At 36.0% G+C, this 25595-nt stretch overlaps 1 protein-coding gene across 1 annotated transcript in view; it reads left to right on the top strand.

The window, feature by feature from the left end:
* Positions 1-3603: 3603 nt before the first annotated feature.
* The window catches only part of ANKRD7 (ankyrin repeat domain 7), a 35200-nt gene continuing 13208 nt past the window's right edge, over positions 3604-25595 (top strand). Inside the window, 8 exon segments of the mRNA XM_016196927.2 lie at positions 3604-3797; positions 9042-9156; positions 9316-9489; positions 10613-10719; positions 11429-11519; positions 11521-11566; positions 13478-13499; positions 14146-14252. Coding sequence (XP_016052413.2) covers positions 3604-3797; positions 9042-9156; positions 9316-9489; positions 10613-10719; positions 11429-11519; positions 11521-11566; positions 13478-13499; positions 14146-14252 — 856 coding nt within the window.

Genomic DNA, 25595 nt, shown 5'->3' with positions numbered 1-25595 from the left:
TGGCAAATTTACAGCAAGACGAGTGACATCATCTGAAGGCATGTCAACTGAATCATTCAGGCTGCTGGGTTCATAAAAGACTAGAGCAAAAGTGGTGTATAAGGGAAGAATCATAAAGACCAGTCAAGATTCTAGTATAAAATATTAAAATAAAACAATGCAAATGAGAGAGATGATGTTGACCTGGACTACAGGGATAGCAGTGGTCAAAATATATTCTGAACGTATTTTGGAAGTAGTGCACTCAGATTTTGCTAACTGATTAGATTTGGACTTTGAGAAAGAAGGAAGTCAAGGATGACACAAAGCTTTTTGACCTGAGCAACATGAAGGATGGAGTTACCTCTTCTCTAAGTAAGAAAAACAGCGACAGTGGAATGTCAGGAGATAACTTTAGACATGCTAACTGCAAGATGCCTATAGAGTCTCTAGGTAACTGGATATACCAGACTGGAGTTCAGGAGAGCGGACCAGACTGAAACTCCCAGTTTTGGAGTTGATAGCATATAGATGGCATTGAAAGCCTTGGGACTGAATGCAATCACACAGAAGGGAATATAGAGTAAGAGAAGAAATCAAATGGATTCTGGATATATTTTGTAGTTAGAGTTGACAGGATTTACTGGCTGTTTAAATGTAGGTATAAAAGGTAAGATTCGAAGATGACTCTGAGGATTTTAGGAAAAAATGAAGCTATTGATGGACAGATTCTGGGCCTCTCCAATATTGGCAATAAAAAGGAATCAGCAAACTAGATTGAAAAGAAATGGTTAGAAAAGAAGGAATCAAACTAAAAGAGTGTGATGTATTAGAATCTAAATGAAGGAAGTGTTTCAAGGAACAAGCAATGATCCTTGAAACCTGCATCAAATGCTACTGAATTAATATGAAAACTGAGAAATGACAATTGGATTTCACATGATGGCGATCATGATCAATTGTACTTAAAGCAGAATTGATTAAGAGAGATGGAAACAAAAGAGTAATAATGGGTATTGCTTTGAAAACAGAGGAAGAGAAATTGTAGAGAAAGATTATAAAATTATAAGATTATAGACAATTGCAAGGAGTTTTGCTATAAAGGAGAGAAATGATGCAAAGGTTTCCAGGAAGGTGTCAATTTTGTTGTTTGTTTTTAAGATGGACAATACTAATATGTATTTATGCTAATAAGAATCAGTTAACAGAGAGGGAAATTAATTTTTCCTCTTCTTTTCTTAATTGAATTTATTGGGTGATATTGGTTAATAAAATTATATAGGTTTCAGGTATACAGTTCTACAATACATCATCTGTATATTGTATTGTGTGTTCACCACCCCAAATCAAGTCTCCTTCCATCACCATTTATTCCTTGCCTTTACCCTCTTCTGCCTCCCCTGAACCCACCACACTGTTTTCTATGTCCTTGAGTATTGCTATTTTTTCTTTGCTGAATCCCTTCACCTTTCTCATCCAGCCCCCAACCCCCTCCCCTCTGACAGCTGTCATTCTGTTTTCTGTATCCACTGGTCTGTCTCCACTTTGTTAGTTTATTTTGTTCATTAGATTCCGCAATAAGTGTAATCATATGGTACTTATCTTTCTCTGATTGGCCTATTCCACTTAGCATAATACTCTCCAGACCTATCTTGGCTGTTGCAAAAGGTTGGATTTCCTTCTTTTTTACAGCTGAGTAGTATACCATTGTGTAAATGTCCAAAGCTTTTTATCCACTCATCTGCTGATGCGCAACTGGGCTGCTTCCAAATCTTGCTCATTGTAAATAACTTTGCAATGAACACAGGGGTGCATATATTCTTTCGAATTAGTGTTTTGGGTTTCTTTGATATATTCCCAGAAGTGGAATTGTTGGTTTATAAGGCAGCTCCATTTTTAATTTTTTGAGATAACTCCATACTGCTTTCCACAGTGGCTGAACCAAACTGCTTCCCCACCAAAGTGCACCAGAGTTCCCTTTTCTCCATATCCTTGCCAACACTTGCTGTTTGTTGATTTATTGATGAGTGCCATTTTGACAGATGTGAGTTGGTATTTCATTGTAGTTTTAATTTGCATTTCACTGATGATTAGTGATGTTGAGCATCCTTTCATATGTCTATTGGTTATCTGTATGTCTTCCTTGGCAAAGTGTCTATTCAGGTCCTTTGCCCGTTTCTTAATTAGATTGTTTGTTTACTTGGTTTTGAATTTTACAAGTTCTTTATAAAATTTGGATATTAAGCCAGAAAGGGAAACTTTAAAGACACATGAGAAAGCAGAGGAGAGGGGAATGCTGAAGCAATGTTCATGGATAAGCTATAGAGGATGGGTTGTGGTACACAAAAGAAAAGAGCTTATATACATATATGCATAACCCCTTGACACAGACAATAGTGTGGAAGAGGCCTGGGGTGGGTGGGGGTGGATGCCAGATGGAGGGGATCAATTGGGGGTGAAAAGGAGAGATTTGTAATAATTTCAACAATAAAGATAAATTTAAAAGAAAAGTGCTGGCCTTTTCTAGAAACATGGATATATCATCGATATGAACATGAGAAAAGGTAAAATATTTTTTGGCAAGGTGTAGGTAGCTGAGTCCTGGGAACCTGTAGAATTTCTCTTCTGATTAATTCTCTTTTCTCAGTGGATTAGGAAACCAGTTCATCAGTCAAGAATGAGTTTGAAAAGAGAAGATAAACAAAATGGTAAGGGAAGATATAAAATATCTAAGAATTGCTGGAAAGCATACTAATCCACTTCAGGCCGATTGAGACAAGTGAGACAAGACAGCATGGCCTTCCTTTTTCCTTTAGTCACATTCCGTGGCTCAGGGCAGACAAGTTTAGATGGGAGTTTTAAGGAGGACTGTTGTTTAGGCAGACAAATAAGAAAAAGAAGGGGGGTAAACATATTGAAAGTTTATGCGTGGGAATGATGATAATGATTAACCATGGAATTTAATCTAGTTAAGTAGGTAAGTGAAGTCAGAGTGGAGTGGCCAAGGTCAGTGAAAGGTGGCAGATTTAATGAGCTGGCTTTAGATGCAATGAGTTCTGTGATGAAAGTGAGCTGGAATATGAGAGGTGGTTTTCAAAAGTATGTTTGAAACAGATTATGACTGGATCTCAGTAATTGTAAGAGAGCATTTTTATGGTGTGAATGATGCTGGCTAGAGGCTAGAGGGCAAGATCACAGGAGAAGATCCGTCCCCACGACAAGGAAGGCGAATCCGTGTGCAGGAGTTGAAGCCCTTAGGTCTGTCCCTGATGGAGAAGGGCCTATTCCTGAGAGTTGCTGGGTTTCCACCCAAAGGCTCCCGATCCAATAGGAAGACCGAGTGTGGCATTCAGTTTAAGATCTTAAGTGGGGATCTGGACATGGGCACCCTGAGCCTGCGCCCCACCCCGCTGCTGCAGGCCCCGAGCATTGTGAGGCGCCTGCCCAGCCCTTTGCGGGTCATTGGCCCACTTCCGGTCTCTGGCCGCTCGGCCTGCGGTCCTGGGGCCAAAGCCTGAGCAGAGGGACCCGCGCGCCCGAGCCTCGCTCGGGGCAGCGGAGGGCAGGCCGGCCGTTAGGAGCCGGGGGCGTCCTCGTGGACCCACGGCCTGTCTCGGCGGCCCCATGAGGAAGCTCTTCACCTTGTGGAGAAGGAGCGAGGAGCCCCGCAGCCCCTCCTCGCAGCAGCCGGGCTACAACCTTCGAGATCAGGATTTAAAGAAACTTCACAGAGCTGCTGCAGTTGGGGATTTGGAAAAGGTGAAGGAGTACCTGCAGCTCAAGAAGCATGATGTGAACATTCGTGACAGAGAATACAGGTGAGCAGAGTGACGAGAGGCTGCGTGGGTGGGAAGCTGGGGCCGCCAGACCCCTGGTCCTCTAAGCAGAAGCGCGGCTTGTTGGGGTGCCCACGGGGCAGCGACCCCCGCACTCCCTGGCGGAAAGGGCTGGTAGCCCTGGAAGAGGGTCACATTCCCAACTTCCCTCTTCTTATTTTTATTTTTACTTTTATTTATTTTTTAAAATTTTTTCTGTTTTAAAAATATATCTTTATTGATTTCAGAGAGAGGAAAGGAGAGGGAGAGAGAGACAGAAACATCAATGATGAGAGTCACTGATCGAGCCCCCAACCGGGGCATGTGCCCTGAGGGAATCCAACACCCGATGGCCTGGATCCCAGGTCGACGCTCAACAGCTGAGCCGCGCCCCGCCGGGCTCCTCTTCTTACTTTTAAAAATGCTTACCTGGCTATTTGAAGACAGTTGTGTCCTCTCTGATTCTCTCCTCTCCTCCCATTGCCTTAATCTCCACTGGTTACTCCACGTTTCCCAATCTTTCCCCCCTCTTTTCTATAGAGCATATTGTCTCCAGCTACCTAAGATTTGTCATATTACTAATGTAGTGATAGGAAAAGAGTAGAGGTGACTTCCCAGAACAGTGGCTATTAAGACTGAGACTGAAACAGCAAAACAACTCTTTAGTGGGGACCTTCTAGGAATTTTTTCAATTGCAGAGTAACTTCAAAAATCCCACCAACACCACTTACTGCAAAACAAATTTAATTTTATATGTTAAGAAACAAAGAAATTATGTGTTTGTCATTATTAACAGAAAATATTGTACTATGTGTGCCTACCTTAACATCTTTTGGGGAGTTTTTAAGTTATAGGGCATGAAAGATGTCATCTTTCATCATAATTGGGTAACAGGAAACTATGGCTAGAAAGATTTGTGTCATCTTGCTGATGTTTTACCTCTTCTTTACAAGAACAGAGTTTCCCAATTTATTTTTTATTCTATACCACTTCATTGAATTACTTTCCAAGGTCATGGATAACCTCAGTATGACTTCATTCGGTGGTCAGTTCTCAGTCTTACCTGGCAGGTATCTCAGACAAGAATCTTACTAGCCCTATCAGCAGTATTTGAAATATTTTCCTGTCTTGCAGGATATTTGGTTTACCTGGCATTTCTCTTACTTCTGTGGACACTTTTCAGACTCTTGCTGATTTCTCCTCATCCTGCTGACTGGTAAAAATTTGAGGGCTCAAACCTTGAAGTGATATTCTCATTCATTCATTCATTCATTCATTCATTCATTCATATTGTGTCTGTGTCTTTTTCTCTGTCTCTCTCTGTCATTTGCATGGTGAAGAGAGATTGGCTTTAAATATTTATATTCCAATCCTTCCAACTTTTTATCTCTAGCTAGATCTCTCCCCTGAACCCTAGACTCATATATAAATGCCTACACTTTGAATTGGATATTTAATAGGCTGTGGTATGCTCCTAAATGTTCAATAACAGGTACTTGGAAAGATGGAGGTGGCCTGAGGAGAGGAGAAGCCCTGATTTCAAGCTACCAATGTGATGTCAACTGGCCCTAATGGGTCCTGAGAATATAACAGTTGGCTTGTGAGAGCCACTGGCTCCATCACATCACTGATCAGGCATCTCAAACATACCGAAACTTCACTCCTGTTTTTCCTCTTCAGATCTGCTCTTCTCTTTCCATAAATGCCAAGTCCTTTCTTTCAGTTGTTTAGGCCAGAAACCCTAGAGTTATTTTTGACTCCTTTCATTCTTTCACATTCTCCATCTGATTCAACAGCAAATCTTGCTGGCTCCACCTTCAAAATATAACCAAAGTCCAACCATTTCTTCCATTTTACAGTTACCACTCTAATCAAAGACACCATCATGTCTTAACCAGAATTACTGCAGTGGTCTCCTAACTAGTTTTCTGTCTTTTGACCTTTGCAGCTTATGCTCAATACAGTAGCCAAAATTATCATATACAATATATGTCAAATGATGTCATTGCTTGCCTTACAAACTTCCACTTGGCTTTCCATCTCACACCCACCTGTTATCTTTCTGATCTTACCTCCTACAACTCTCCCTTTCTTTCATCTCCAGCTACTCTGTCCTCCTTAGTGTTCTACAGAAATGCCGGAAATGCACTTGCTGTTCACTTTGCCAGGACTGCTTTCCCCCTAGATATTCACAGGGCTTTTTCTCTCTCACTTCCTTCAGGTGTTTGTTTGTCACCTTATCAGTGAGGGTTCCCACTCCTTGCTGACATTTCCTACTCTTCTTCCCTGCCTGATTTTTCTTTTTAGCACTTAATACTGTTCAGCGTACTTTGTATTATAAGTTTTGTGTTTACCTCTTTCACTAGCATGTATGATCCATAAGAGCAGGTATATTTTTGTCTGCTTTGCTTCCTGCTATATCCTTATCATCTAGAATCCTGCCTCGCTATACTAAGTACTTAATACTTTTTGATAAATGAAAGCATACATCTATATGTAGATCTATGTGATAATTTAAAGACACTATTCAGAAATAAAAGGATATCTTTTATTAATAAAATGAATTACTGATACATTCAACAACCTGGATGAATCTCAAAAGTGTCATGCTAAGCGAAAGAAGACAGACACAAATGATTTTATGTTGAATAACTACATTAGTATAAAATTCTTAAAAGGTAAAAATTTAGCCATAGAAAGAATATTAGTAGTTAGCTGGGGTTTCAGATGAAGAGAAAATAGGATTGGTTGGTTGTAAATGAGTATGAGGGAAGTTTTAGAGTGATGGAAATGTTCTTTATTATGATTATGGTGGTGCTTATATCACTGTATATTGGTCAAAACTCAAATTCTAAACTTAAATTTTCATATATAAATTATACCTCAATTAAGATGAATAATAAATCTCAAGCTGTGTAGTCTCTTTGAATATTTGTGTGTGGAGAAAGAGAGATTGAGAATGAGAGAGATAAAATCTGAAAGGATACATACAAAAATAAAAATCACTACTTCTGAAGAGAAGAGCAGATTTGGGCACAGAGGGAGTAGGTAGAATGAGAATGGTCCCTGGTGATTTCTGCTTTGTGTTGTTTATTTCAAGAATACTGTGTCTAGTAAGTTTGAAAATGAATAGAAGATCTTTACTATTTCTTCCAGCTATAAAATTAAATTAGCTTTATGGTTTTTAATAAAAAGTCCTTCAAATCCTACATAGTTTGACAGGTGGAGGCTCAATTTTAAACTAATACTTTAGTCACACTAGTCAGAACTAGATTAGATCTAAAGTGCCCATCCTAGAGTTGAAAATAATAATGATCTAGTGTGAGGTAGCGTCCTTGATTTCTTCTTTGCTTACCCTGGATTCTAAGTTATTAAGAGCCCAAGAAAGTCAGTTAATCAAAAGGACATTCTTATGATAAGACCTAAATAAAGACCTTTAAATGAAAATTGTAATTAAAGACTGCAGCTATGTTCTGGTCCTTCACTCTGTCTAGAAGAATAAAACTTTTAATTTCACCTTCCATTGGGTGATCCACACTTGATACCCATCCAATACGTGCCTTTTGTTAAACATGAATTAGAGATTTCTAGAATCTGACAATTTTTCACCTGTTCAAAATCTATGCTGACAATCCTTTCACTGATATTTGAGAGAGTGAGAGACTGGGAGAAAACCAAGCTTGAATGAAACAAAATGATATACCAGCTAGTCTGCAACTTTAGAAATGAGCACTAGGCCTCACAGGAATTTAAATTTCTTGTGAGATAAGTGCTATGAGTTAAAAAGTAACAATATAAACTAAAGTCTTAGACTGGAAATAAAATACATTGATAAAAGAAAAGTTAAGAATACTTGAGAAATGGAATAATATTCTTGGTTTTAAAGTGTTTCTCTAAGATATAAATACACATTTTGCATTCAACTGTTTTAAAAAATAGAAGTGTTTTTGTTTGTGACATTTGATGAAAAAACATATTGGCTTCGAAGCATTTACTTTCTATGTGTAAAAATTGGCAAATGGCTATAACAAAGATATCATTTACTGCATACTCTAATAGTTAGTTCTGGAATTTAAAAATAGTTGAATCTAAAACTTAAAATGAAATGTAGGCAAGTGTTAAATCTGTATGTTTTTAAGACAGTTTGTCATTTTAAACCCTAGTGGCTCATTTAATAAGATGCAAAATATTCCAAGAAAGAATGTTTGTAATACTGTTTCGAAGGTTTGAGTAATACTGTAAACTATGTAATGTTTCATGCTTGATCAAGATAGATTAGTCTTGCCCGGCCAGGTGTGGCTTATCGGTTGAACATGGACAGGATCCAGGAGATCACGGTTCGATTTCTGGTCAAGGCACATGCCCGGGTTGTGGGCTTGATCCCCAGTTGGGGCCGTGCAGGAGGCAGGAGATCAATGACTCTCTCATTATTGGTGTTTCTATCTCTCTCTCCTCCCTTCCTCTCTCTGAAATAAATAAAGATATATTAAAAAACAAAAAGATAGATTTGTCTTGTTTTCACATTTTTTGTGTGGAAGACCACAGTACTATATTGCTCCATAGTTCCTTAGAAAGCTGAGGCTTTTATAGCCATTTTATTTTATGGAATTTGAGGCCGATTTCCTGTGTTCCTTGGGGTATACAGATGGGCTTTGAGATTTTCAGAAAAGGTTTAATTGCCACAGTGGGGTTTAGACTTCAATTAGAAGAGTGAAATTTACCCAGCAGGCATGCAGCAGCCACTTGGGAATACCTATGGGAACTGCCCAAATGGCATTTACTTTTTCTTAGAGCAGGGTTTTGTTTTATGGGGTTTGTGGGTTTTTTTTGTTTTGTTAAGTTAATGAAAAAAGAGAACTAGAGTTGGAAGAAGAGGTGGATCTAAAGATTGAGTAAAAGCCACCTTTAGTTTCTTGGGACTAAATTCTTGGGATATGTGTAATAGTGGATGAAGGAGACAGTCAGAATGTTTGCTAGAAATTGCTAAGCTACTGCAAAAAGTTATTTTAGGTGGGCTTAAAGCCGTTTGGCCCTTTGGGTTGTGTGTTTGGGTTGAGGGCTGGACAAACTTCCTATTACACAAGTAATAATTCAGTAAAAAGCAATGATGATTTATGTAAATTTTGTTTAAATATAAATCAGTACATTAAGTAAATACCTTAATATATGACCTGGCATGTTCCCGAGTAGAGTATCTTCTCAAACTAAGGCTTATTTCTAACTTTGTATCTTGTTATATTGATATAGGACACCTTTACACCTGGCCTGTGCTTATGGATATTCAAATGTTGTATCTCTCTTAATTGAGAAACAATGCAAAATAAATGTCTGGGATAGTGAAAAGAAATCTCCACTGGCTAAGGTGCGCTAATTTTTCCTTTTCAATTGGAATGTGTTTAGTTCTTTTCTTTGTTAACTTTTGTTGAATTTCATATTTTAAAAGGAAATATTAAACATTTGTTTAATATATCCTATCCTGAGCAGCAAATTGGTTACTCATCTATTCTTGTTGTATTGACAGGCAGTACAGTGTAAAAAGGAGAACTGTGCTACTATTCTTCTCGACCAAGGTGCAGACCCGAATCTGGTGGATTTAGGTGGCAATACTGCTCTTCATTATGCTGTCTGTGGTCAAAGTGTCTCATTAGTCAAGAAACTACTTGAACACAAAGCTAATCTTGAAGCACAAAATAAGGTAGTCTTCTATTAAATACAGCACATTATATTTTAGAAAGCTTGTATTTTAGAAGACAATGAAAGAAAGTATTCATTGCAGATAATTTATATCTGTTGAAACACGTGTGCAGGGGTGGGGAAGTTTTTCTGCCAAGGGCCATTTGGATATTTATAACATTATTCCTGGGCCATACAAAATTATCAACTTAAAAATTAGCCTGCTGTATTTGGTCAAACGTTTCATTAACTCACCCCTAATGTGATGGCTGGAACTGCAGTTACCTTGACAGGGCCAGCCCAAATGATTTCTAGGGTCATATACAACCCGCGGGCCAGATGTTCCCCACCCTTGATATAGAGTATGAATTTTCCAAAATGAAATTGAGGAGAAGAAGAATGGAATTATCAAGTACTGTTATTATTTTCCTTTTTAAGAAATCTTTCTCCATTTTATTTCAAATTGTAATCTTGACCTCCAAAGCAACATCACATTTAACAGTGACAACTGTTCAAAGGCCTATATCAAATGAGGACTATTTGATTTTCCTATAAATGAATATTGATTAAGAATCATAAAGCCTATATTTTTCTTATTTATATACTTATGAATAATGGTAAGAATGGGGTTGAATTAGAAAATCACTTACAATACTAAAAGTAATCCAAATCTCCTACTGAAACATTATGGAAAACTGATGAGTATTTTTTAAAGCTTCTTAGAGCCTTAGTTCACTGATATTTTGTCTACAGGACAGACCAAAATACATGCCAACCTTGGAGGTTTAAGTGAAACCTTATGAAAATTCAACTGTAACAACATTGTGAAATGTGAATGTATGATTTGCAATACTAATATTAAATGCTAGGTGTTTATCACTTAAATAACCTAGGCTCCTCTTACCCACAATTTGCATTAAGACTTAAGTTGAAACTTAAATTTTATTTTTTGAATGGTCCAACTCCAATTTATTTTCTTGGTCTTTAAAATCATATTTTGTTATGTATCAAAACCTTTTAAAAATTAAAGTGTATATCAGAGGTTTCTTATAAGCACACCTATCTTTTAAATTGAATTTGGATCTAAAAGGCATGTTAATGTTGGTACAATATTTTAAATACTCTTTTTGAAATAATAATTTCAGGATGGGTACACTCCACTTTTACTTGCCATTACTGAAAACAATGCAGAAATGGTGGAATTTCTTCTGAAGAGAGGGGCGGATGTGAATGCTTCAGATAAGAATCAAAGGTATAATTAATGCTAATAAGAGCATATACCTACAGCAACCTAATGGGATGATATATATATTTGTATGTATGAATGTGTATATACATATATGTATCTGTGTGTGTATGTGTGTAAGTGTGTGTGTGTGTAAGTATGTGTATATGTATATGTATGTGTGTATATATATATATATATATACATATATAAAATGTGTATTATTGTTTCTGTTGTTTTTGGGAAAAGATCTGGCCATATGATTTTGGGCAAATTACCTACATTCCCAAGATCTGTTTTCCTGTAAAATTAAACACTTGGACAAATTTGGTAGGTTATTATTATTATAACTTTTTATAACATTAGAATCTTATGTAGAAACTCAATCTCTAAGTCCTAGATGTTGTAGTTAAACGAGAGTAGGGGACCCAAAGCTCCAGACATACTCCTCCGTAGCATTTGAGACATCTCCTTGAAAACCCTAGGGTTTTGGAAAGAAGGCATTGAAAATCATTGAGCTGGCTGCTTCTTAGGGACTCTTTACCTTTAGACCCCTAATATGATCTGGGATTAGCACATGTTTTTGAGCAGATGTACCTCACTTTTTACATTCTTGCCCTGATCCTTTTCCTAATAGAGATTCTACACTTGAACAGTAAATTTAAACATTAACTTTTTAAAAAAGTATAAGACATGTTTAAGATCCATAAATAGACATTTATATCTCTTATTCCAGAACAGCCCTTATGATTGCTCTAAGTGATGAACCGACAAGTTTAGTCAGTCTTCTTCTTCAGCAAGAAGTAGACCTATCTTGCCAAGATATTTATGGATTCACAGCTGAGGAATATGCTTCTTTTAATGGTTTTACTATGTAAGTGATAATGAATATCTTTTAATAATTGTATGGAATGTGATCATAAGAAAAGAAACATGAGCCCCAAAATACAAAGCTGGAATAAGCTCTGCAGTATAGATTACCACATTATGAACTCTGGTCCCATGGATCCAAGTATCCTTGCTTTCACCTGCTTGTAGGGTCCAATCAATATAAGAACTATGGGTAGGCAGAGTGTACAGCTTAACTCCCAGTGGCATGGAAATTTAAAGAATGCCAGGATGGGATTCCAGCAACTAGTGACATAGCCATTAATAAAAATCTGGGGATAGGGCTGGGCAAAACGTAATTAATTCACACAAGCTCCTTTAATTGTGTTTACACTTTAGCAGTGTAATAAATATACTGTCATGAACCCCAAATATAAAACTTTTCCCCTGGCCAGGCGTGGCTCAGTGGTTGAGCGTCGACCTAGGATCCAGGCGATTGGGGTTCGATTCCCGGTCAGGGCACATGCCCGGGTTGCTGGCTCGATCCCCAGAGGGGGCATGCAGGAGGCAGCCAATCAATGACTCTCTCATCATTGATGTTCCTATCTCTCTCCATCTTCCCTCCTCTCTCTGAAATCAATAAAAATATATATTTAAAAAACAAACAACAAAATATGAAACTTTTCATGTATGATCATATATTTCTGATTTTAATAGATGAGAAAATAAAATTCACTGTTCAGAAAACTTTTTTTCTGTTTTTGACCCTCTTTTGAAATGGGAACTATAAGCTTTCTGTAATTGTGATTTTTGTAGCTTGAGTAGCTGCTATCTATCGAGCACATACATATTTAGCGCATACATGGCCTTTGCTTATTACCATTTATTTGCTCTCTTTCTTGGTACATAGGTTCTATGGCTTCTTAAGAGTAGAAGCACAGAAAATGTTTCTCATATAGTTTTTTTTTTTTTGGTGGTGTTAATCCTCACTCAAGGATATTTTTTCCATTGATTTTTAGAGAGAGTGGAAGGGAGAGAAGGAGGGGGAGGGAGAAAGAGAGAGAGAAAGAGAGAGAGAGACATTGATTGGTTGCCTCCCACACTCACCCCAACCAGGGCCAGGGATTGAGCCCAAGACCCTTTGGTGCTAGGGCCAATGTTCTAACCACTGGCCAGGGCTCTTATATAGTTTTTAAGAATAAGTGAAACTGTTTCAAATGAGGAAATTATACTTAGATATTTATGTTACAGTTAGCTTTAATCCATACATTTCCTCATTTCTTTCAATAAAATTTTGAAACCATGTACTTAATCATTACCTAAAACTTAAAATTAAATAACATTTGGGATGAATTGAAAATGCCATGTACCTATTAAAATAATTTTTGGTGTTTATTTTAAAAAATATAGTTATTTAGGTCTGAAAAAATCAGCTTTTTTTGGTGAATATGTCTTACATTGGCATGGAGAAAAGGTTTATTCTTTCAGGGTATGTCTCAGTCCCTGAGTTAATTGTGTTCACGTGTCAATTTACTGTTGATCCCAATGTTATGCGCTAAATAGTGTACCATCCCCTCCTGCTCCCAGTCAAATTCACGTGTTAAAGTCCTAATCCCCAGTACCTCAGAATTTGGATGACTGTATTTGAAGAAAGGGCTTTTAAAGAGGTAATAAGTTGAAATATCTGTGCATTAGGTTGGGCCCTAATCCAATCTGACTGGTTTCCTTATGAGAAGGGGAGATTAGCAATGGCAGGGCATTGCTGTAATAGAGGCACAGTTGTAGCAACAGCAGCACATTTATCAGCAAAAATGGGACTATGGCTTCCAGAATCTGGAACCATCACTGGGACGCCTAGCTTCCTGCAAACTAGCAGTGACAATAGTGTTTCTCTGGAAGCCTCAGCAGCACAGCACTCATGTGATCTGGCAACACCCTTTCCCTTTTGCTCTTCTAGCCTTAGGGGTTGGCAGCTTCTTGTAATGATCAATATCTGGGTAGCATTCTTTCACATCTTTGCCCCTTCAGGCCTTCTAAAGTTTTTTGCAAACAATTTTCTGTATTAAAGGCTAAAAGTTAGAGGGGAAAAAAAGAAGAGAGATTAAGACATACAGATACATCAGAGGTGCTCATGCACATAGGGACTACCTAGTGAAGAGCCAACAAGAAGGCAGTAATCTACTGGCCAAGGAGAGAAACCTGGAACGTACCATCCCCTTATGGCTCTTAGAGAAGACCCATCCTGCTGGCACCCTGATCTTGGACTTCCAGCCTCCAGAATTGTGAAAAAATAAATTTCTATTATTTAAGCCACCCAGTGTGGTATTCTGTTATAGCAGCCCCAGAAAATTAATAAAACAAATATTACCTAAAGCCACTTTTCTACCTTGCTAGTGGCTTATTTGTGACAGCAGAAGAAAAAAAGTGCCAGAGAATGGGAGTACATGAGATAAAAATGGTGTCTGTTAATGGAGTTGGCTTGAGAGGACACTTGAGGTCAGCGTCCAGTGTGTGACATACTTGGCAAGGCATTAGTTAATATTTAAGGTTTTTATTTGGTAATTATGTATTGAATTGACTATTTATGAATGCTGATATTAATATATATTTTCTCTTTATGAATAGATATCATCATTTAATTGCTAATTATGGAAAGGAGAAGAAAGTTAAAAAGACACCTACTGAAGGTACAACCTTGGACACTACATTTGATACAGAAGAACTGAAGGAAGGTAAGAAGATAAGAATAGAAGTAGTTTTTCTTGCTGGTTATTTGCTTGTCTTTTAGGGAGGAACACAGCTTTCGCAAGTAATATTTTATTCGGAATTGAAATTTTCACCTATTTTGAAACGCTAAATATTTTTAAGAACTGTTCTTAAGAATATGTGTGACTAAAATATTCTGACATTGTGTTGACTGAAAATGTAATGCAAGATATCCTGAATGATTAAGGTAATTTTATCCATACTCTCCTGACCAGATATTGGAAACAAACTAATTTTTTCATTATATAGTGATTTTAATAGATACTAGTAAATTTTTTATTTTAAAACACTTCAGATAAGTACTTTGATGATAGATAATGTAATATATACCTAATCATTTCATAAAACTTAAAATTAAGTAACAATATTTGTGACAAATTGAAAATACCATGAATCTATTAAAATAATTTTTGGTGTTTATTTTAAAAATTAAATATAGTTATTTAGGTCTCTAAAAATCAGCTTTTTTTGGTGAACATGTCTTACATTGGCATTTTTCAAATTGTTGAATGAAATAAACATCTGTACAATTGTTCTCTGTATTCACCAGCAACCACACCCCTTCCAAACCCTTTACCTATGCTGTAAAAAAGAAAACAAGGTAGGGACAAAAAGGGAGCCTGATGATAAGATCATATAAATGTCACAATTATTCAAACACTCTCCGTGCCCTCAAGTCTGTAGTTATGACACGTAGAACAATGCTTGGTCCTGTTGACTTGAGGTGAGTACATTTAAGAGAGAATTTCCCTGAATTCCTCTTTTATAACTTAATGTCACATACTTTTTCAACAAAGTTTGTTTTTCTGGACTCTTGATCTAAACCCTTATATACTTGTTTCTTACCATCTCACTCTTTTTTTTAATGTCCACACAGCTATAAAAAGTAAAGAATTTCTGTAGTTTACACTTTAAAACCATCCCCAAGGTAATACATGTTTCCAGTTTCTAGTGAAATGTTAATTTTTGTATGTTTTAAAGTATAGTTGAAATGTTAGGTAAAGACAATTACCAAAAGACACTAAAAAGTGGCGAAGTTAAAAAGTTGTATTTCTGACAGATTCAAAGGGGATAATTATTCACTTTTAAAAATGACTATAAAATGCAGAAGGATCAGTGCTAAATTCTGTGTTGTAGCTGAGGCCTAGAATTTAAGAAATGTATTTAGGAGTAAAATATTTGGACATAAATGCAGACTTTACAAATATTACTTGTTTTCTAGATGTGCAACCTCATTTCTGCAAATCCTTTGCTGGTGCCTTGAATTAAAAAAGTCTATATTGAAAGAGCGGTTAAGTGGACTATCACAGCATTTTCATTGACTACTTGTTTGAAGAAAAGTTTGTTAAATTGAGAGCAGTTTTCACCGTAGAAGATGTGAAGAAATTTCAAAAGACAAGCATCTATCACATAACTATATTAGTTGAAAAGATACAATTGTGTTCAGTATATAGGCAGAGAAAATCTTTTTTGTCAAAATACTAAATGGAATATTAGCAAAAGTAAACTGCAATATATCGTGTTAGGCATGCATTACAACATTTAAATAAAGTAATATCATTTTGGCTACAAATAGAGGAGAAATGATAAATAATCCTGTGTAATTGGAAATTCTCTTTTATTTACAAGTACTTTCATTTTTTAAAAAACACTATATTAATACATATTTAGAAAATTTGGATAGAAAAGAAAAAAATGCATTACCATAGTCTAGTCATTCAAACAAAACATTTGTTCAATTTTTGGCATGTTTTTTGTAGTCTTTTAAAATTTGTAGAGCATTTTTTTTCCTTAAAGGGAATTTACAATTTTGCATTTTCTTTTAAAACACACAGCACACAGTATTCAGTTTTCACTGTACTCCTTGCTATACCTTAAACACATTCAATATGGTTTGGCTTAAGACTTTTTGCTGGAAGATGTCCTTTAGCTGTTGCCTCGGACAGCTTCCTTCCCTCATGGGACCTCAGTGCAGCCTTTTCTGGTTCTCACTTGCAGTGCTTTATAATTTATTCCTCTCCTCCTCGCCTTGTAGATTGAAAGTTCCTTGAGAGCTTGAATTTTTAATTCATAGTTAAATCCTCATCACTTACAAAATGCTTGCTGTATAGTAGTTATTCAGTTTGTCAAGTACATAATAATAACTGACGCTAGTCAGGCACTGCTCCAAGTGCTTGACATATGTAAACTTCACATAATTTTGTTGAGGTAATGACTATTCACATCTTCGTTTTATGATGAGGATACAAGGTACAACAAGGTTTAGTAGCTTTCTCCAGGTTACGGAATTAGGGAGCTGAGAGCTGGCATATAAACCCATGCATTTTGGGTTTGAACCCACCCAGTCTCACTCCAGGATTTGCTCATTAATCAATATACCACACCATTTCACTCATAACTAGATGAATATATCTCATGCTTGTAAACTCTGTTTTTAATGGCTCAGAGGAAAGATTTTAGTATTATTTGCAACTTATTTAAATCACTCATTCATGTAAATATATGATTGTTGATGTAGAAGCACTAAAGTGGAGGAAAAACACCTGACAACTCTTGACATCAAGTCAACACACATTTCATTTCCACTGTGGTTCTCATTTTGTCCCCCCATGGAATTTTTGGCAATGTCTGGAGATATTTTGGTTTTCAAGACTGAGGAGGAATACTGTTAAATAGCCCACATGCACAGGGCAGCCCCCTACAAGTATTTATCTGACTACAACTGTCAACAGTGCCCAGGCTTAGAAACACGGGTCTAGAGTCTATAATATGTAGTGGGGAGCAAAGATGAAAAAGATATCTTATGTCTTCTTCCCCCAGTAATCACATAAATGTTTAGAATTTCTCAACAGTGTAAGTTAATGAGGATTACACAATGTGTACTCTACATTCACCATTAGCATAGAGGGAGAGAGTCATAAATTACCTAGAGCAGGTTAGGGAGACTCAGGGGTGATTTCAAATGAAAGAGAACTTTGTTGGCTGGGCTGGGAGAGCACGTGAAATTTTGCTGGGGCTTCCAATCAAAACTTACCATATCAAAGTAAAAGCTAATTCATAAGAGAGGCACAAGCAAAACACCCAAGAATTAGAGGAGGGAAGGATCATTTGTGGTACCTTGATCAAGGTTAACCTGGTGGAAAAGAAGGCATTTGAATCAGGTCCTGAAAGCTGGGTGAAATTTTGACATGGAATACCTAATAGAAACTAGATGGGATAGAGAAAGAACTTGGTATATTTTATAATTGAAATTGTGCTCACTACCCATTTGGAAAACATGCATACTCTAGAGCAGTATGTTGTATAGTGCAGGTATAGTGCAATATTTGACTTATTTGCCTGTTCATTGTTGTGAATATTCCCAAGTATTTAATATCTTAGAAAGTTGTCAAATTGTAAATTAATTTTAGTGTGCCTGGTAATATCTAAACTAGAGCACACTCACTCTTCTTTTAATAAGTTTAACAACAGAAAACAACTATTTAATACACATCTGACCTTGGTGAACAGTTAAACTTCCTCTAGGCAGCCATATAAACAGACTGTTTTTCTCACTCATGTGAACAGCTTGGAGGAATACCTTTTATGATTGAAGTCTAACTTTTATCCCCATCCATTCCCTTTTAATCCCAACCGAACTAGGGTTAATGTATAAGGTTGTGCATATTTAGGCCACTTTCTTGGAGGGAGCAAGTGAGATTGAGCAAACCATATGCTCTGACACCAGTCTGTGCCAAAGGAAGAAAAATTTTCTAATATTTACGGGTATTTCTATGTGCTAGTGGTAGCCTTGTCTCAATTCCATCACAAACTCTTCTGAATGTGTTCCCTCGATGCAGTCTCTGCTGGCACCAGCCAATTTCCTGGATGCTAGTGCTGCATTGTTATCTTCCAGAAACCATAGACCATACCTTTGCCTGGGCTACTGATCTAGCTTATTTTAACCTCATTTCCATGTAAAACAAGTCCTTCCCAATTTCTATGGGGTTTGCCAGCTTTTGGTATTTTTCTAGCCTTCCATTATAAAAAAGTCACTTTCTATGCTCACTGATTCTGCTTAGGGCACCCTCCTTCTCTCACCCCACACACTCCTTAGTTCTTCAACTTTCCTTAATGATAGATTTCTAAATTACCATCACGGATCACAAACTATAGGAACTTGAGCATGAACCGGTCACCTTTTGGTGCACAGGACGATGTCCAGCCAACTAAGCCACACTGGCCAGGGTTCAAGCACCTTTTAATATACTTCTTAGAACTGTCTATTCAGTTTCTCCGCCCATTTTTTAATTGGGTTGTAATTCTTTTTGCTCTTGAGTTGCATGAGTTATTTATATATATCGCATATTAACCCCTTATCAGATATATTGATTTGCAAATATATTGTGCTATTTCATAGGTTTTCTTTGCATTTCGTTGTTGCTTTTGCTATGCAGAAGCTTTTTTGTTTGATATAGTCCCACTTGTCTATTGATTTGCTTGAATACTTGAAATATCAAGGCTACTGGCCTATTTTCATTTTATTGCATATGTCACTTTTGTTGCTTATAACAGAGATAATTTTAATTTCGTTTAACAGATTTTTAAGTTTGTGATTCCTTGCAGTAATCAACTTTACCTCTAATAATAAACTTATCCTTCACTGAACTAACATGTGAACTATCATGTTATTTGAATATGCTCTCTTCATATGATCATTAATATTTCTTCTCTAGACATAGTTACTACTTATAAGGGTTTACAGTATTTTTAAATCTAGAGCACTTCACTCACAGAGCTAATTACGGTATTTTCATTTTATTTATTCCTATTTCAATGATGAATAATTGTGAACCTTTTGTTTAGTCCTTGTAGCTAAGAAACACTTACTCTACATAACCTTTCTCCTATTGGTTTATTTTTTGCTTAGCTTCTGATTCATAAATAATTATAAGGTAATAGGAATTTGGAAGAATTTTATCTTACATAGAAATTTAAGGCATTTGTAAGATATTTTATTTGGTGTATGCTTCATTTGTTAAAAAAAACAAAACAAACAAAAACCCTGACTTTTCTTTATTTAAAAAAAAAAAAAAGTGTAGTTTTATGAAATCTCTTTTTGTCAGCCTCCTTGTGCAATTGTTTGCCATCCAGTGGACAATCTAAGTAATACTCCGCTTTGGAAAACAGTTCTGTGTGAGATATTTGGAGATGGAAACTGATCTGAGATTTTCTGAGGCAATGTGTGTTTTCTGTTAGTGTGTACTGGTTCAGATTATATAGGATAAAAATGCTTAATATTTCCTTTGTCTTGTCTTTATAGGCTGATATTATATTATAGATGTACCCTAATCATTGATAAAACATATTGTTCTTATTACAAACTTCAATATTCAGGAACTGAGGATGAAAATAAAATTCATATAAAAGTAAGCAACAGTTGTTTAAAGGAGTCAGAACTAGTTAGGGAGAAGAGGTGAACTAGTAGATGTGATAGTTATGAGAAGAGTCGGTCTACTGAAAGAGAAGAGAAAGGGAGAGGAGAGAAGAAATATGAAGAGAAGGGGTGGATGGGGATCAATCCAGAGATGGGGAATACAAGTACCTCAATAAGCAGAGAAAAGAAAGAGCAAGGAAAAAACAGGAGGATCTGGGGCAAAGAGGCAACTAGACAAAGTTTCAGTGGGAAAGGACATTAAAATTATGTTTAAGAGAAAGAAGGGGTTATAAAATGAGTTGAAAAAATAAGAATGCTGTTTTGTTTTGTAATGTGTGTCAGGTACCTAGGAGCACCACCTCTCTGATTTTATCTGAAAGATTCCAAGAAAGTGCCCCAGAGATCTTACTTCTGATTGCTATGATCAATGTATGGACCTAGATTACACACGCATGTGTGTTGACTGATTTTTTCCTTTTACTTTTTTCATATTTAGAGTTCTCATAATGCAGGGAAATAGTGAGTGGAGCTGTGCTTCTTTTACCATGAACTATTTCACTTGGGATTTTGTTGGAGTATTCAGTAAGCAGGGATGTACAAGTGGAATCTAGGACATCTGATTGCCTTGAGCAATTAAGGTAAATGAGGTGAATAATGTTAATCTGCACACTTCAGATGTCTGTTAGTCACAGAGAGAAGTCAGGTGTACAGTCAACAAATACTGAGTTCTCCTTATATGTCCAGTAAGATTTTTTAGTTAACTGGAGTGGGTACAGACTGAAATTCTCTTATCCATCTTTAAGAAATTATGCTTTAGCTTATTTGTATCTCCACGCCTTGTGTGATAGGCAAAATTATAAGAAGACCCCCAATGACACATGTCTTGAGTGTGGATGGAACCTGTAAATATTATGAGATACCATTCCTGTGATTATGTCACCTTAAATGACAAAAAGGAGATTAATTGTTTGAGCCTTATCTGATCACATGAGTCTTTTAAATCTAAATCTAAAAAGTCAGAAGAATTCAGAAATGTAAGTATGAGAGAGAGTTGAAGAGAGGAGAATTCTCCTGCTGGCTTTGAAGAGGACCATGTGGCAAGAGCATGTAAGTGGCCTACAGGAGCTGAGGTCATCCCCTAACAAAGAGCTAGTAAGAAAAAGGAGACCTTGGTCTTGCAGAGACAAACCGCTGAATTCTTCTCAGTCTTTTATGAGCTTGTAAGAGGTCCCTGAGGACCAGATGAGAATGCAGCTTGTGGATATCTTGGTTTTAATCCCAGAGTAGAGAGGATATAGAAGTATATTATTGTAAGGTTCTTATGCTATATGTGAAAGATATAATATTATTGGTAGATATGCTGTGATAAGGTGTGTGTGTGTATTAAATTGAAGAACAACCACAAAGTTAAAAATAAAATATAACCAAATTCAGTAGTAGAAATGAAATGGAACATAGCCATTAAAAAATATGCAGTTGTTCCAAAAGAAGGTAGAAAAAAGGAAAAGTAAAAAAAGTGGGGATAAATAGATAACAAGTAATGCATGGTTGCTTTAAATTCAAACATGTCAATAATTCATTAAAGCTAAATAATATAAATGCTTTAATTGAAAGGCAGAGAATGACAATATCAGATAAAAATAACAATATTCAATCTTATACTGTCTATAAGACACCCACCTTAAAACAAGGACAAAAGATTATTAAAAATAAAACAAGAAATTATATGCCATTTAAACACTAATAGAAAAATTAGGTTAGCAATATTAATATTAGGTGAAGTAGATTCAGAACAAGAAATATAACTGAGGAAAAAGATATTGCATAATGACATAAGGTTCATTTAATGAAGAAGACATCTAACCCTAAAAGTGTATGTATATAGTAACAGAGCTTCAAAATACATTAAGTGAAACTGATACAACTAAAAGGAGAGACAAATCCACAACTGTAGTTTCAAACTTCAACATTCTTCATTTAATTTGTAAAACAAATAGACAAAAACTTCAGCAAGGATTTAGAAACACCGCATCCACTTTGACATAACTGACATTTATAGAGCTTTCCACCTGCACCTTTTCTGCCAAGCGCACCCAGAACATTCATCCAGATAAACCATATTCTGGGACATAATGGAAATCTCAACAAATTCACAAAGATTAAAATACTGAAAGTATGTTCTTTGACCACAATAAAACTTGAAATCAATAAAAATATATATGAAAATCCCTTGATATTTAGAAATTAAACAACATACTTTAATCATATGTCAAAGAAATTACAGGGTAAATTAGAAAATATATTGAATTAAAAGAAAATGAAATGAGAACTTATCAACATTTTTGGGATGCTTCTTCTTAAGCAGCCTTAGTAGGACAGTTAAGATGGTGCTTAGAGGGAAAGTTATGCAGTCCTTGCTTATATTAAAAGAAGAATTATCTCGAATAATTTAAAATTCCACTTTAACAAACGAGGAAAAAAGGACAAAGAGAGCTTAGGGAAGAATGAAGAGCAGAAATCAATAAAATAACAAAAATCAGTGAAACTAAAATTACTAAACTTATAACCTCAATGATCAAGAAAATAAAAGATGCAAATTACAAGTATCAGAAATTGATAAGGAGCCAAAATTATGGATTATACAGATATCAAATGAACTATAAAGGAATAGTATAAATAACTTTAGTCACATAATTCCATAGATGAAATGTACAGACACTTTAATAATATAAACTATTAAACTTCACTCAAAAAATATAACATGAACAGGCACCTGAATATTAAAGATACATAGTGAAATGTTCAGATGGCTTTACTTATTCAACACAATGCTAAGAGTTCTACCAGTCAGGTAAGGCAAGAAAAGGAAATAAAAAGCATAAAGATTGGAAAGAAAAAAATAAAAATGTCCTTCTTTGCAGATGACATAATTGTATACATATAAAATCTGAATAAAGATACAAAAAACTTCTATAACTAATAACTGAATTTGTCAAGGTTGAAAGATATAGCATAAACATACCAAAATCAATAGTATTTCTATATACTCTCAATGAACAGGTGGGCATCAAAATTAAAAACAGTTCCATAAATGGAATACTTAAAACATGTCCAGAATTTACATACTGAAAACTACAAAATGCTGATGAGAGAAATAAAAAATCTCCATAAATGGAGAAACATGTTTGTAGATGAGAAGACTCAACATATTAAAGATGCTAGTTCTTTTGGGTTGATGCAGATTTAATACAATCTTATCAACATTCCAGCAAGATTTTTTTGTAGATAAAATTTACATGGAAAGGCAAATGAACAAGAATAGTTAAAACAATTTTGAAAAAGAATAAAGTTGGAAGAATTGTCCTACTTGACTTAAAGACTAATTATATAGTACAGTAATCAAGACCGTGTGGCATCGGTGGAAGGATAGACATATGGAATAAGAGAGAGAATGCAGAAATAGACCCACGCAAATGTGCCTTTTTACAAAGGTGTGAAAGCAATTAAATGGAGGAAACAAATAACCTATTCAAAAAAATGCAGCTGGAGTAATTGGACATCCATACGCAATATACAAAAAACTTTTACTTAACTTTCACACCTTATATGAACATAAATGCAAAATAGACCATGGCCTTAAAGATGTAAAACTATGAAACCTTTTGGGAAAAAAAAAAAAAGAAAAAAACAAGAAAATCTTTGGGTTCCAAGGCTAGGCAAAGAGTTCTTAAATGTGACACCAAAAGCATGGTCTGTAAAAGAAAAAATTGATAAATTACACTTCATAAAAATTAAAAATTTTTGCTCTGTGAAAGGCCCTGTTTTATCCTCTATGAAGAGAACGAAAGCACAAGCTACAATTAGACAGAAAATATTTGCAAATTAAATATCTGACAAAACACTAGTAGTGTCTAGAATATATGCAGAACTCCAAAAATTCAATAGTAAAAAAAAAGAAAGAAAGAAAACCAAAAAAAGCAATACAATTAGCAAAAGGACAAAATACATGAAAAGACCTTTCACTGAAGATGGTGTACAGATCCCAACGGAAAAGCTGTATCAGTAGTCACCGGAATATTTTATATCTCGAGCAACAGGATACTTTCCCTACCTATTGGGTTCATTCTTTTCATATCTCAGAAGCAATAATGTGGATTTCCTACTTATTAGCCACAGTCACAGTGATCTCAAAGGTAGCGTTACCTTTGTCAACTTTGATGTAGTAGATTTCCAGCTTCACTTGGCAACAGTTTCTATAGAGTGGGAATAAAGAAGATGACATTGGAACTCTGGATTCAGCTGTGGAGCTCAGTTATCACTATTGTGGGACAGTGAAATCTGTCCTGGTATTTTAGCAGAGCACGTACAGTATTGGGGTTCTATGACAAAGACTAAACTTCCCATAGTCTAGCAAGTTTGAATATTGAAGTGACTATATCTGCATTCACCACCTGGTGGAGCTCATGCACTGAATTTATAGTTAGTATACTGAAATTATAAATAAACTATGTGTAAAAGGATAATCTAAAATACTAATTTGAGTATGTGTCCTCCCTATAGTTTTCCTTTCTTTCCAGTTTAAATAGGTTGATAAGCTTGGTCATGTCTTGCCTGAGGAATTGGAGAAGACTGAAAACAGAAGGGCCTCAACTCAAATGCTCTTCCGTTCTTAGATAACAAGCAAAGGATACTCTTTTCAATAAATGGTGTAGGGAAAACTGGATATCCACATGCAAAAGAACAAAAGTGGACCTCAAAAGGATAAGCCTTTTGAATTCAAGAGGAAATGCTAGAGAGAGAAGGCTATTGAGCACAGAGAGATAGGAAAACTTCCCAGAGATTGGGAAGGGGACAGATATCTGTGGATTCAGAAATGGTTCATTTTTTCCACACTGACATTGCAGAGATGCAGTAGGCCCTTACAACCAGGGTTTTCATTGTCCCTGAAGGTTCCCATGTCCCAAGTGTGACATGCATACTGGAGGCCAGAGGAGCAGGCCAATTAGGAGAATAATTGTCAGTACAGACGGATTGCTAATGACCAAGGCTTGCCTATCTGGACCTCTGCAAAATCTTGTAGTGAGGAAGGATCCCCAAATAAAACTGGATTGAATTTCTTATCAGCATAAACAGAGGTGCAGAGTTGTAAATAGTTTACATAAAATTTGATATAGTGCTTGCATTGTTGAGTGTGTGGACTGAGATTCCTTGACCTTACCAATGATTTCTATTACAAAGGGCTTTTACTACAAATTTCCTACAAGTCTTTTTGATTGGAGTCTGGTTCAAAGTTTTAGCCAGTGTGGCCAGGGGCACCAATCGTCTTTATTCTTGTCCAAGTTGGATTCCTCTTTTTTTTTTTCTTAGCTCAGGTCACAGGAATTCTTTTGTGATTGTTCATAACCTTTGTTCTCAGTTTCTATCTATGCACCTGCTCAAAGATATCTCTAAGGAAAGCCTTTATCTAGTGATACCTATGAAATCTTGCCTACTAAATATGCTTTTGAAAAATGCTAAGGATCTTCCCTACTTGTTTATTTGGTGTTCAGTCCCAGGCTATACCTTAAAGTCCTCAAAAAAGGGCTGCAGAACCATGTAAAAGTCATTAAAGCCATTTTTTCTTTGGCTCTAAGGTCTCCTCTTCCCACATTGCAATTTGCACTCCTCCCATTGCTATCCCATCCTCCCCCTTGACTTTTGACTGTGTTTGCTTTGCATCTTGTTTGAATTTTCTCATTAGTCACTGATTTGCATTTGAAAACCCAACTCTAGATTTGTTTATATGAGGTGTAAGATATAATGGGACCTGACTGTAAACTATATTAGAAAGTTACAGTGATCAAAATAGTAAGATATTGACATAAATAAAGATACATAGATCAATAGGATAGAA

This window comes from Miniopterus natalensis, chromosome 10, assembly GCF_054644295.1.
Source record: "Miniopterus natalensis isolate mMinNat1 chromosome 10, mMinNat1.hap1, whole genome shotgun sequence".
NCBI classification, from domain to species: Eukaryota; Metazoa; Chordata; class Mammalia; order Chiroptera; family Miniopteridae; genus Miniopterus; species Miniopterus natalensis.
Note: the sequence above shows the minus strand (reverse complement) of the source record. Positions and strands in the feature narration are given on the sequence as shown.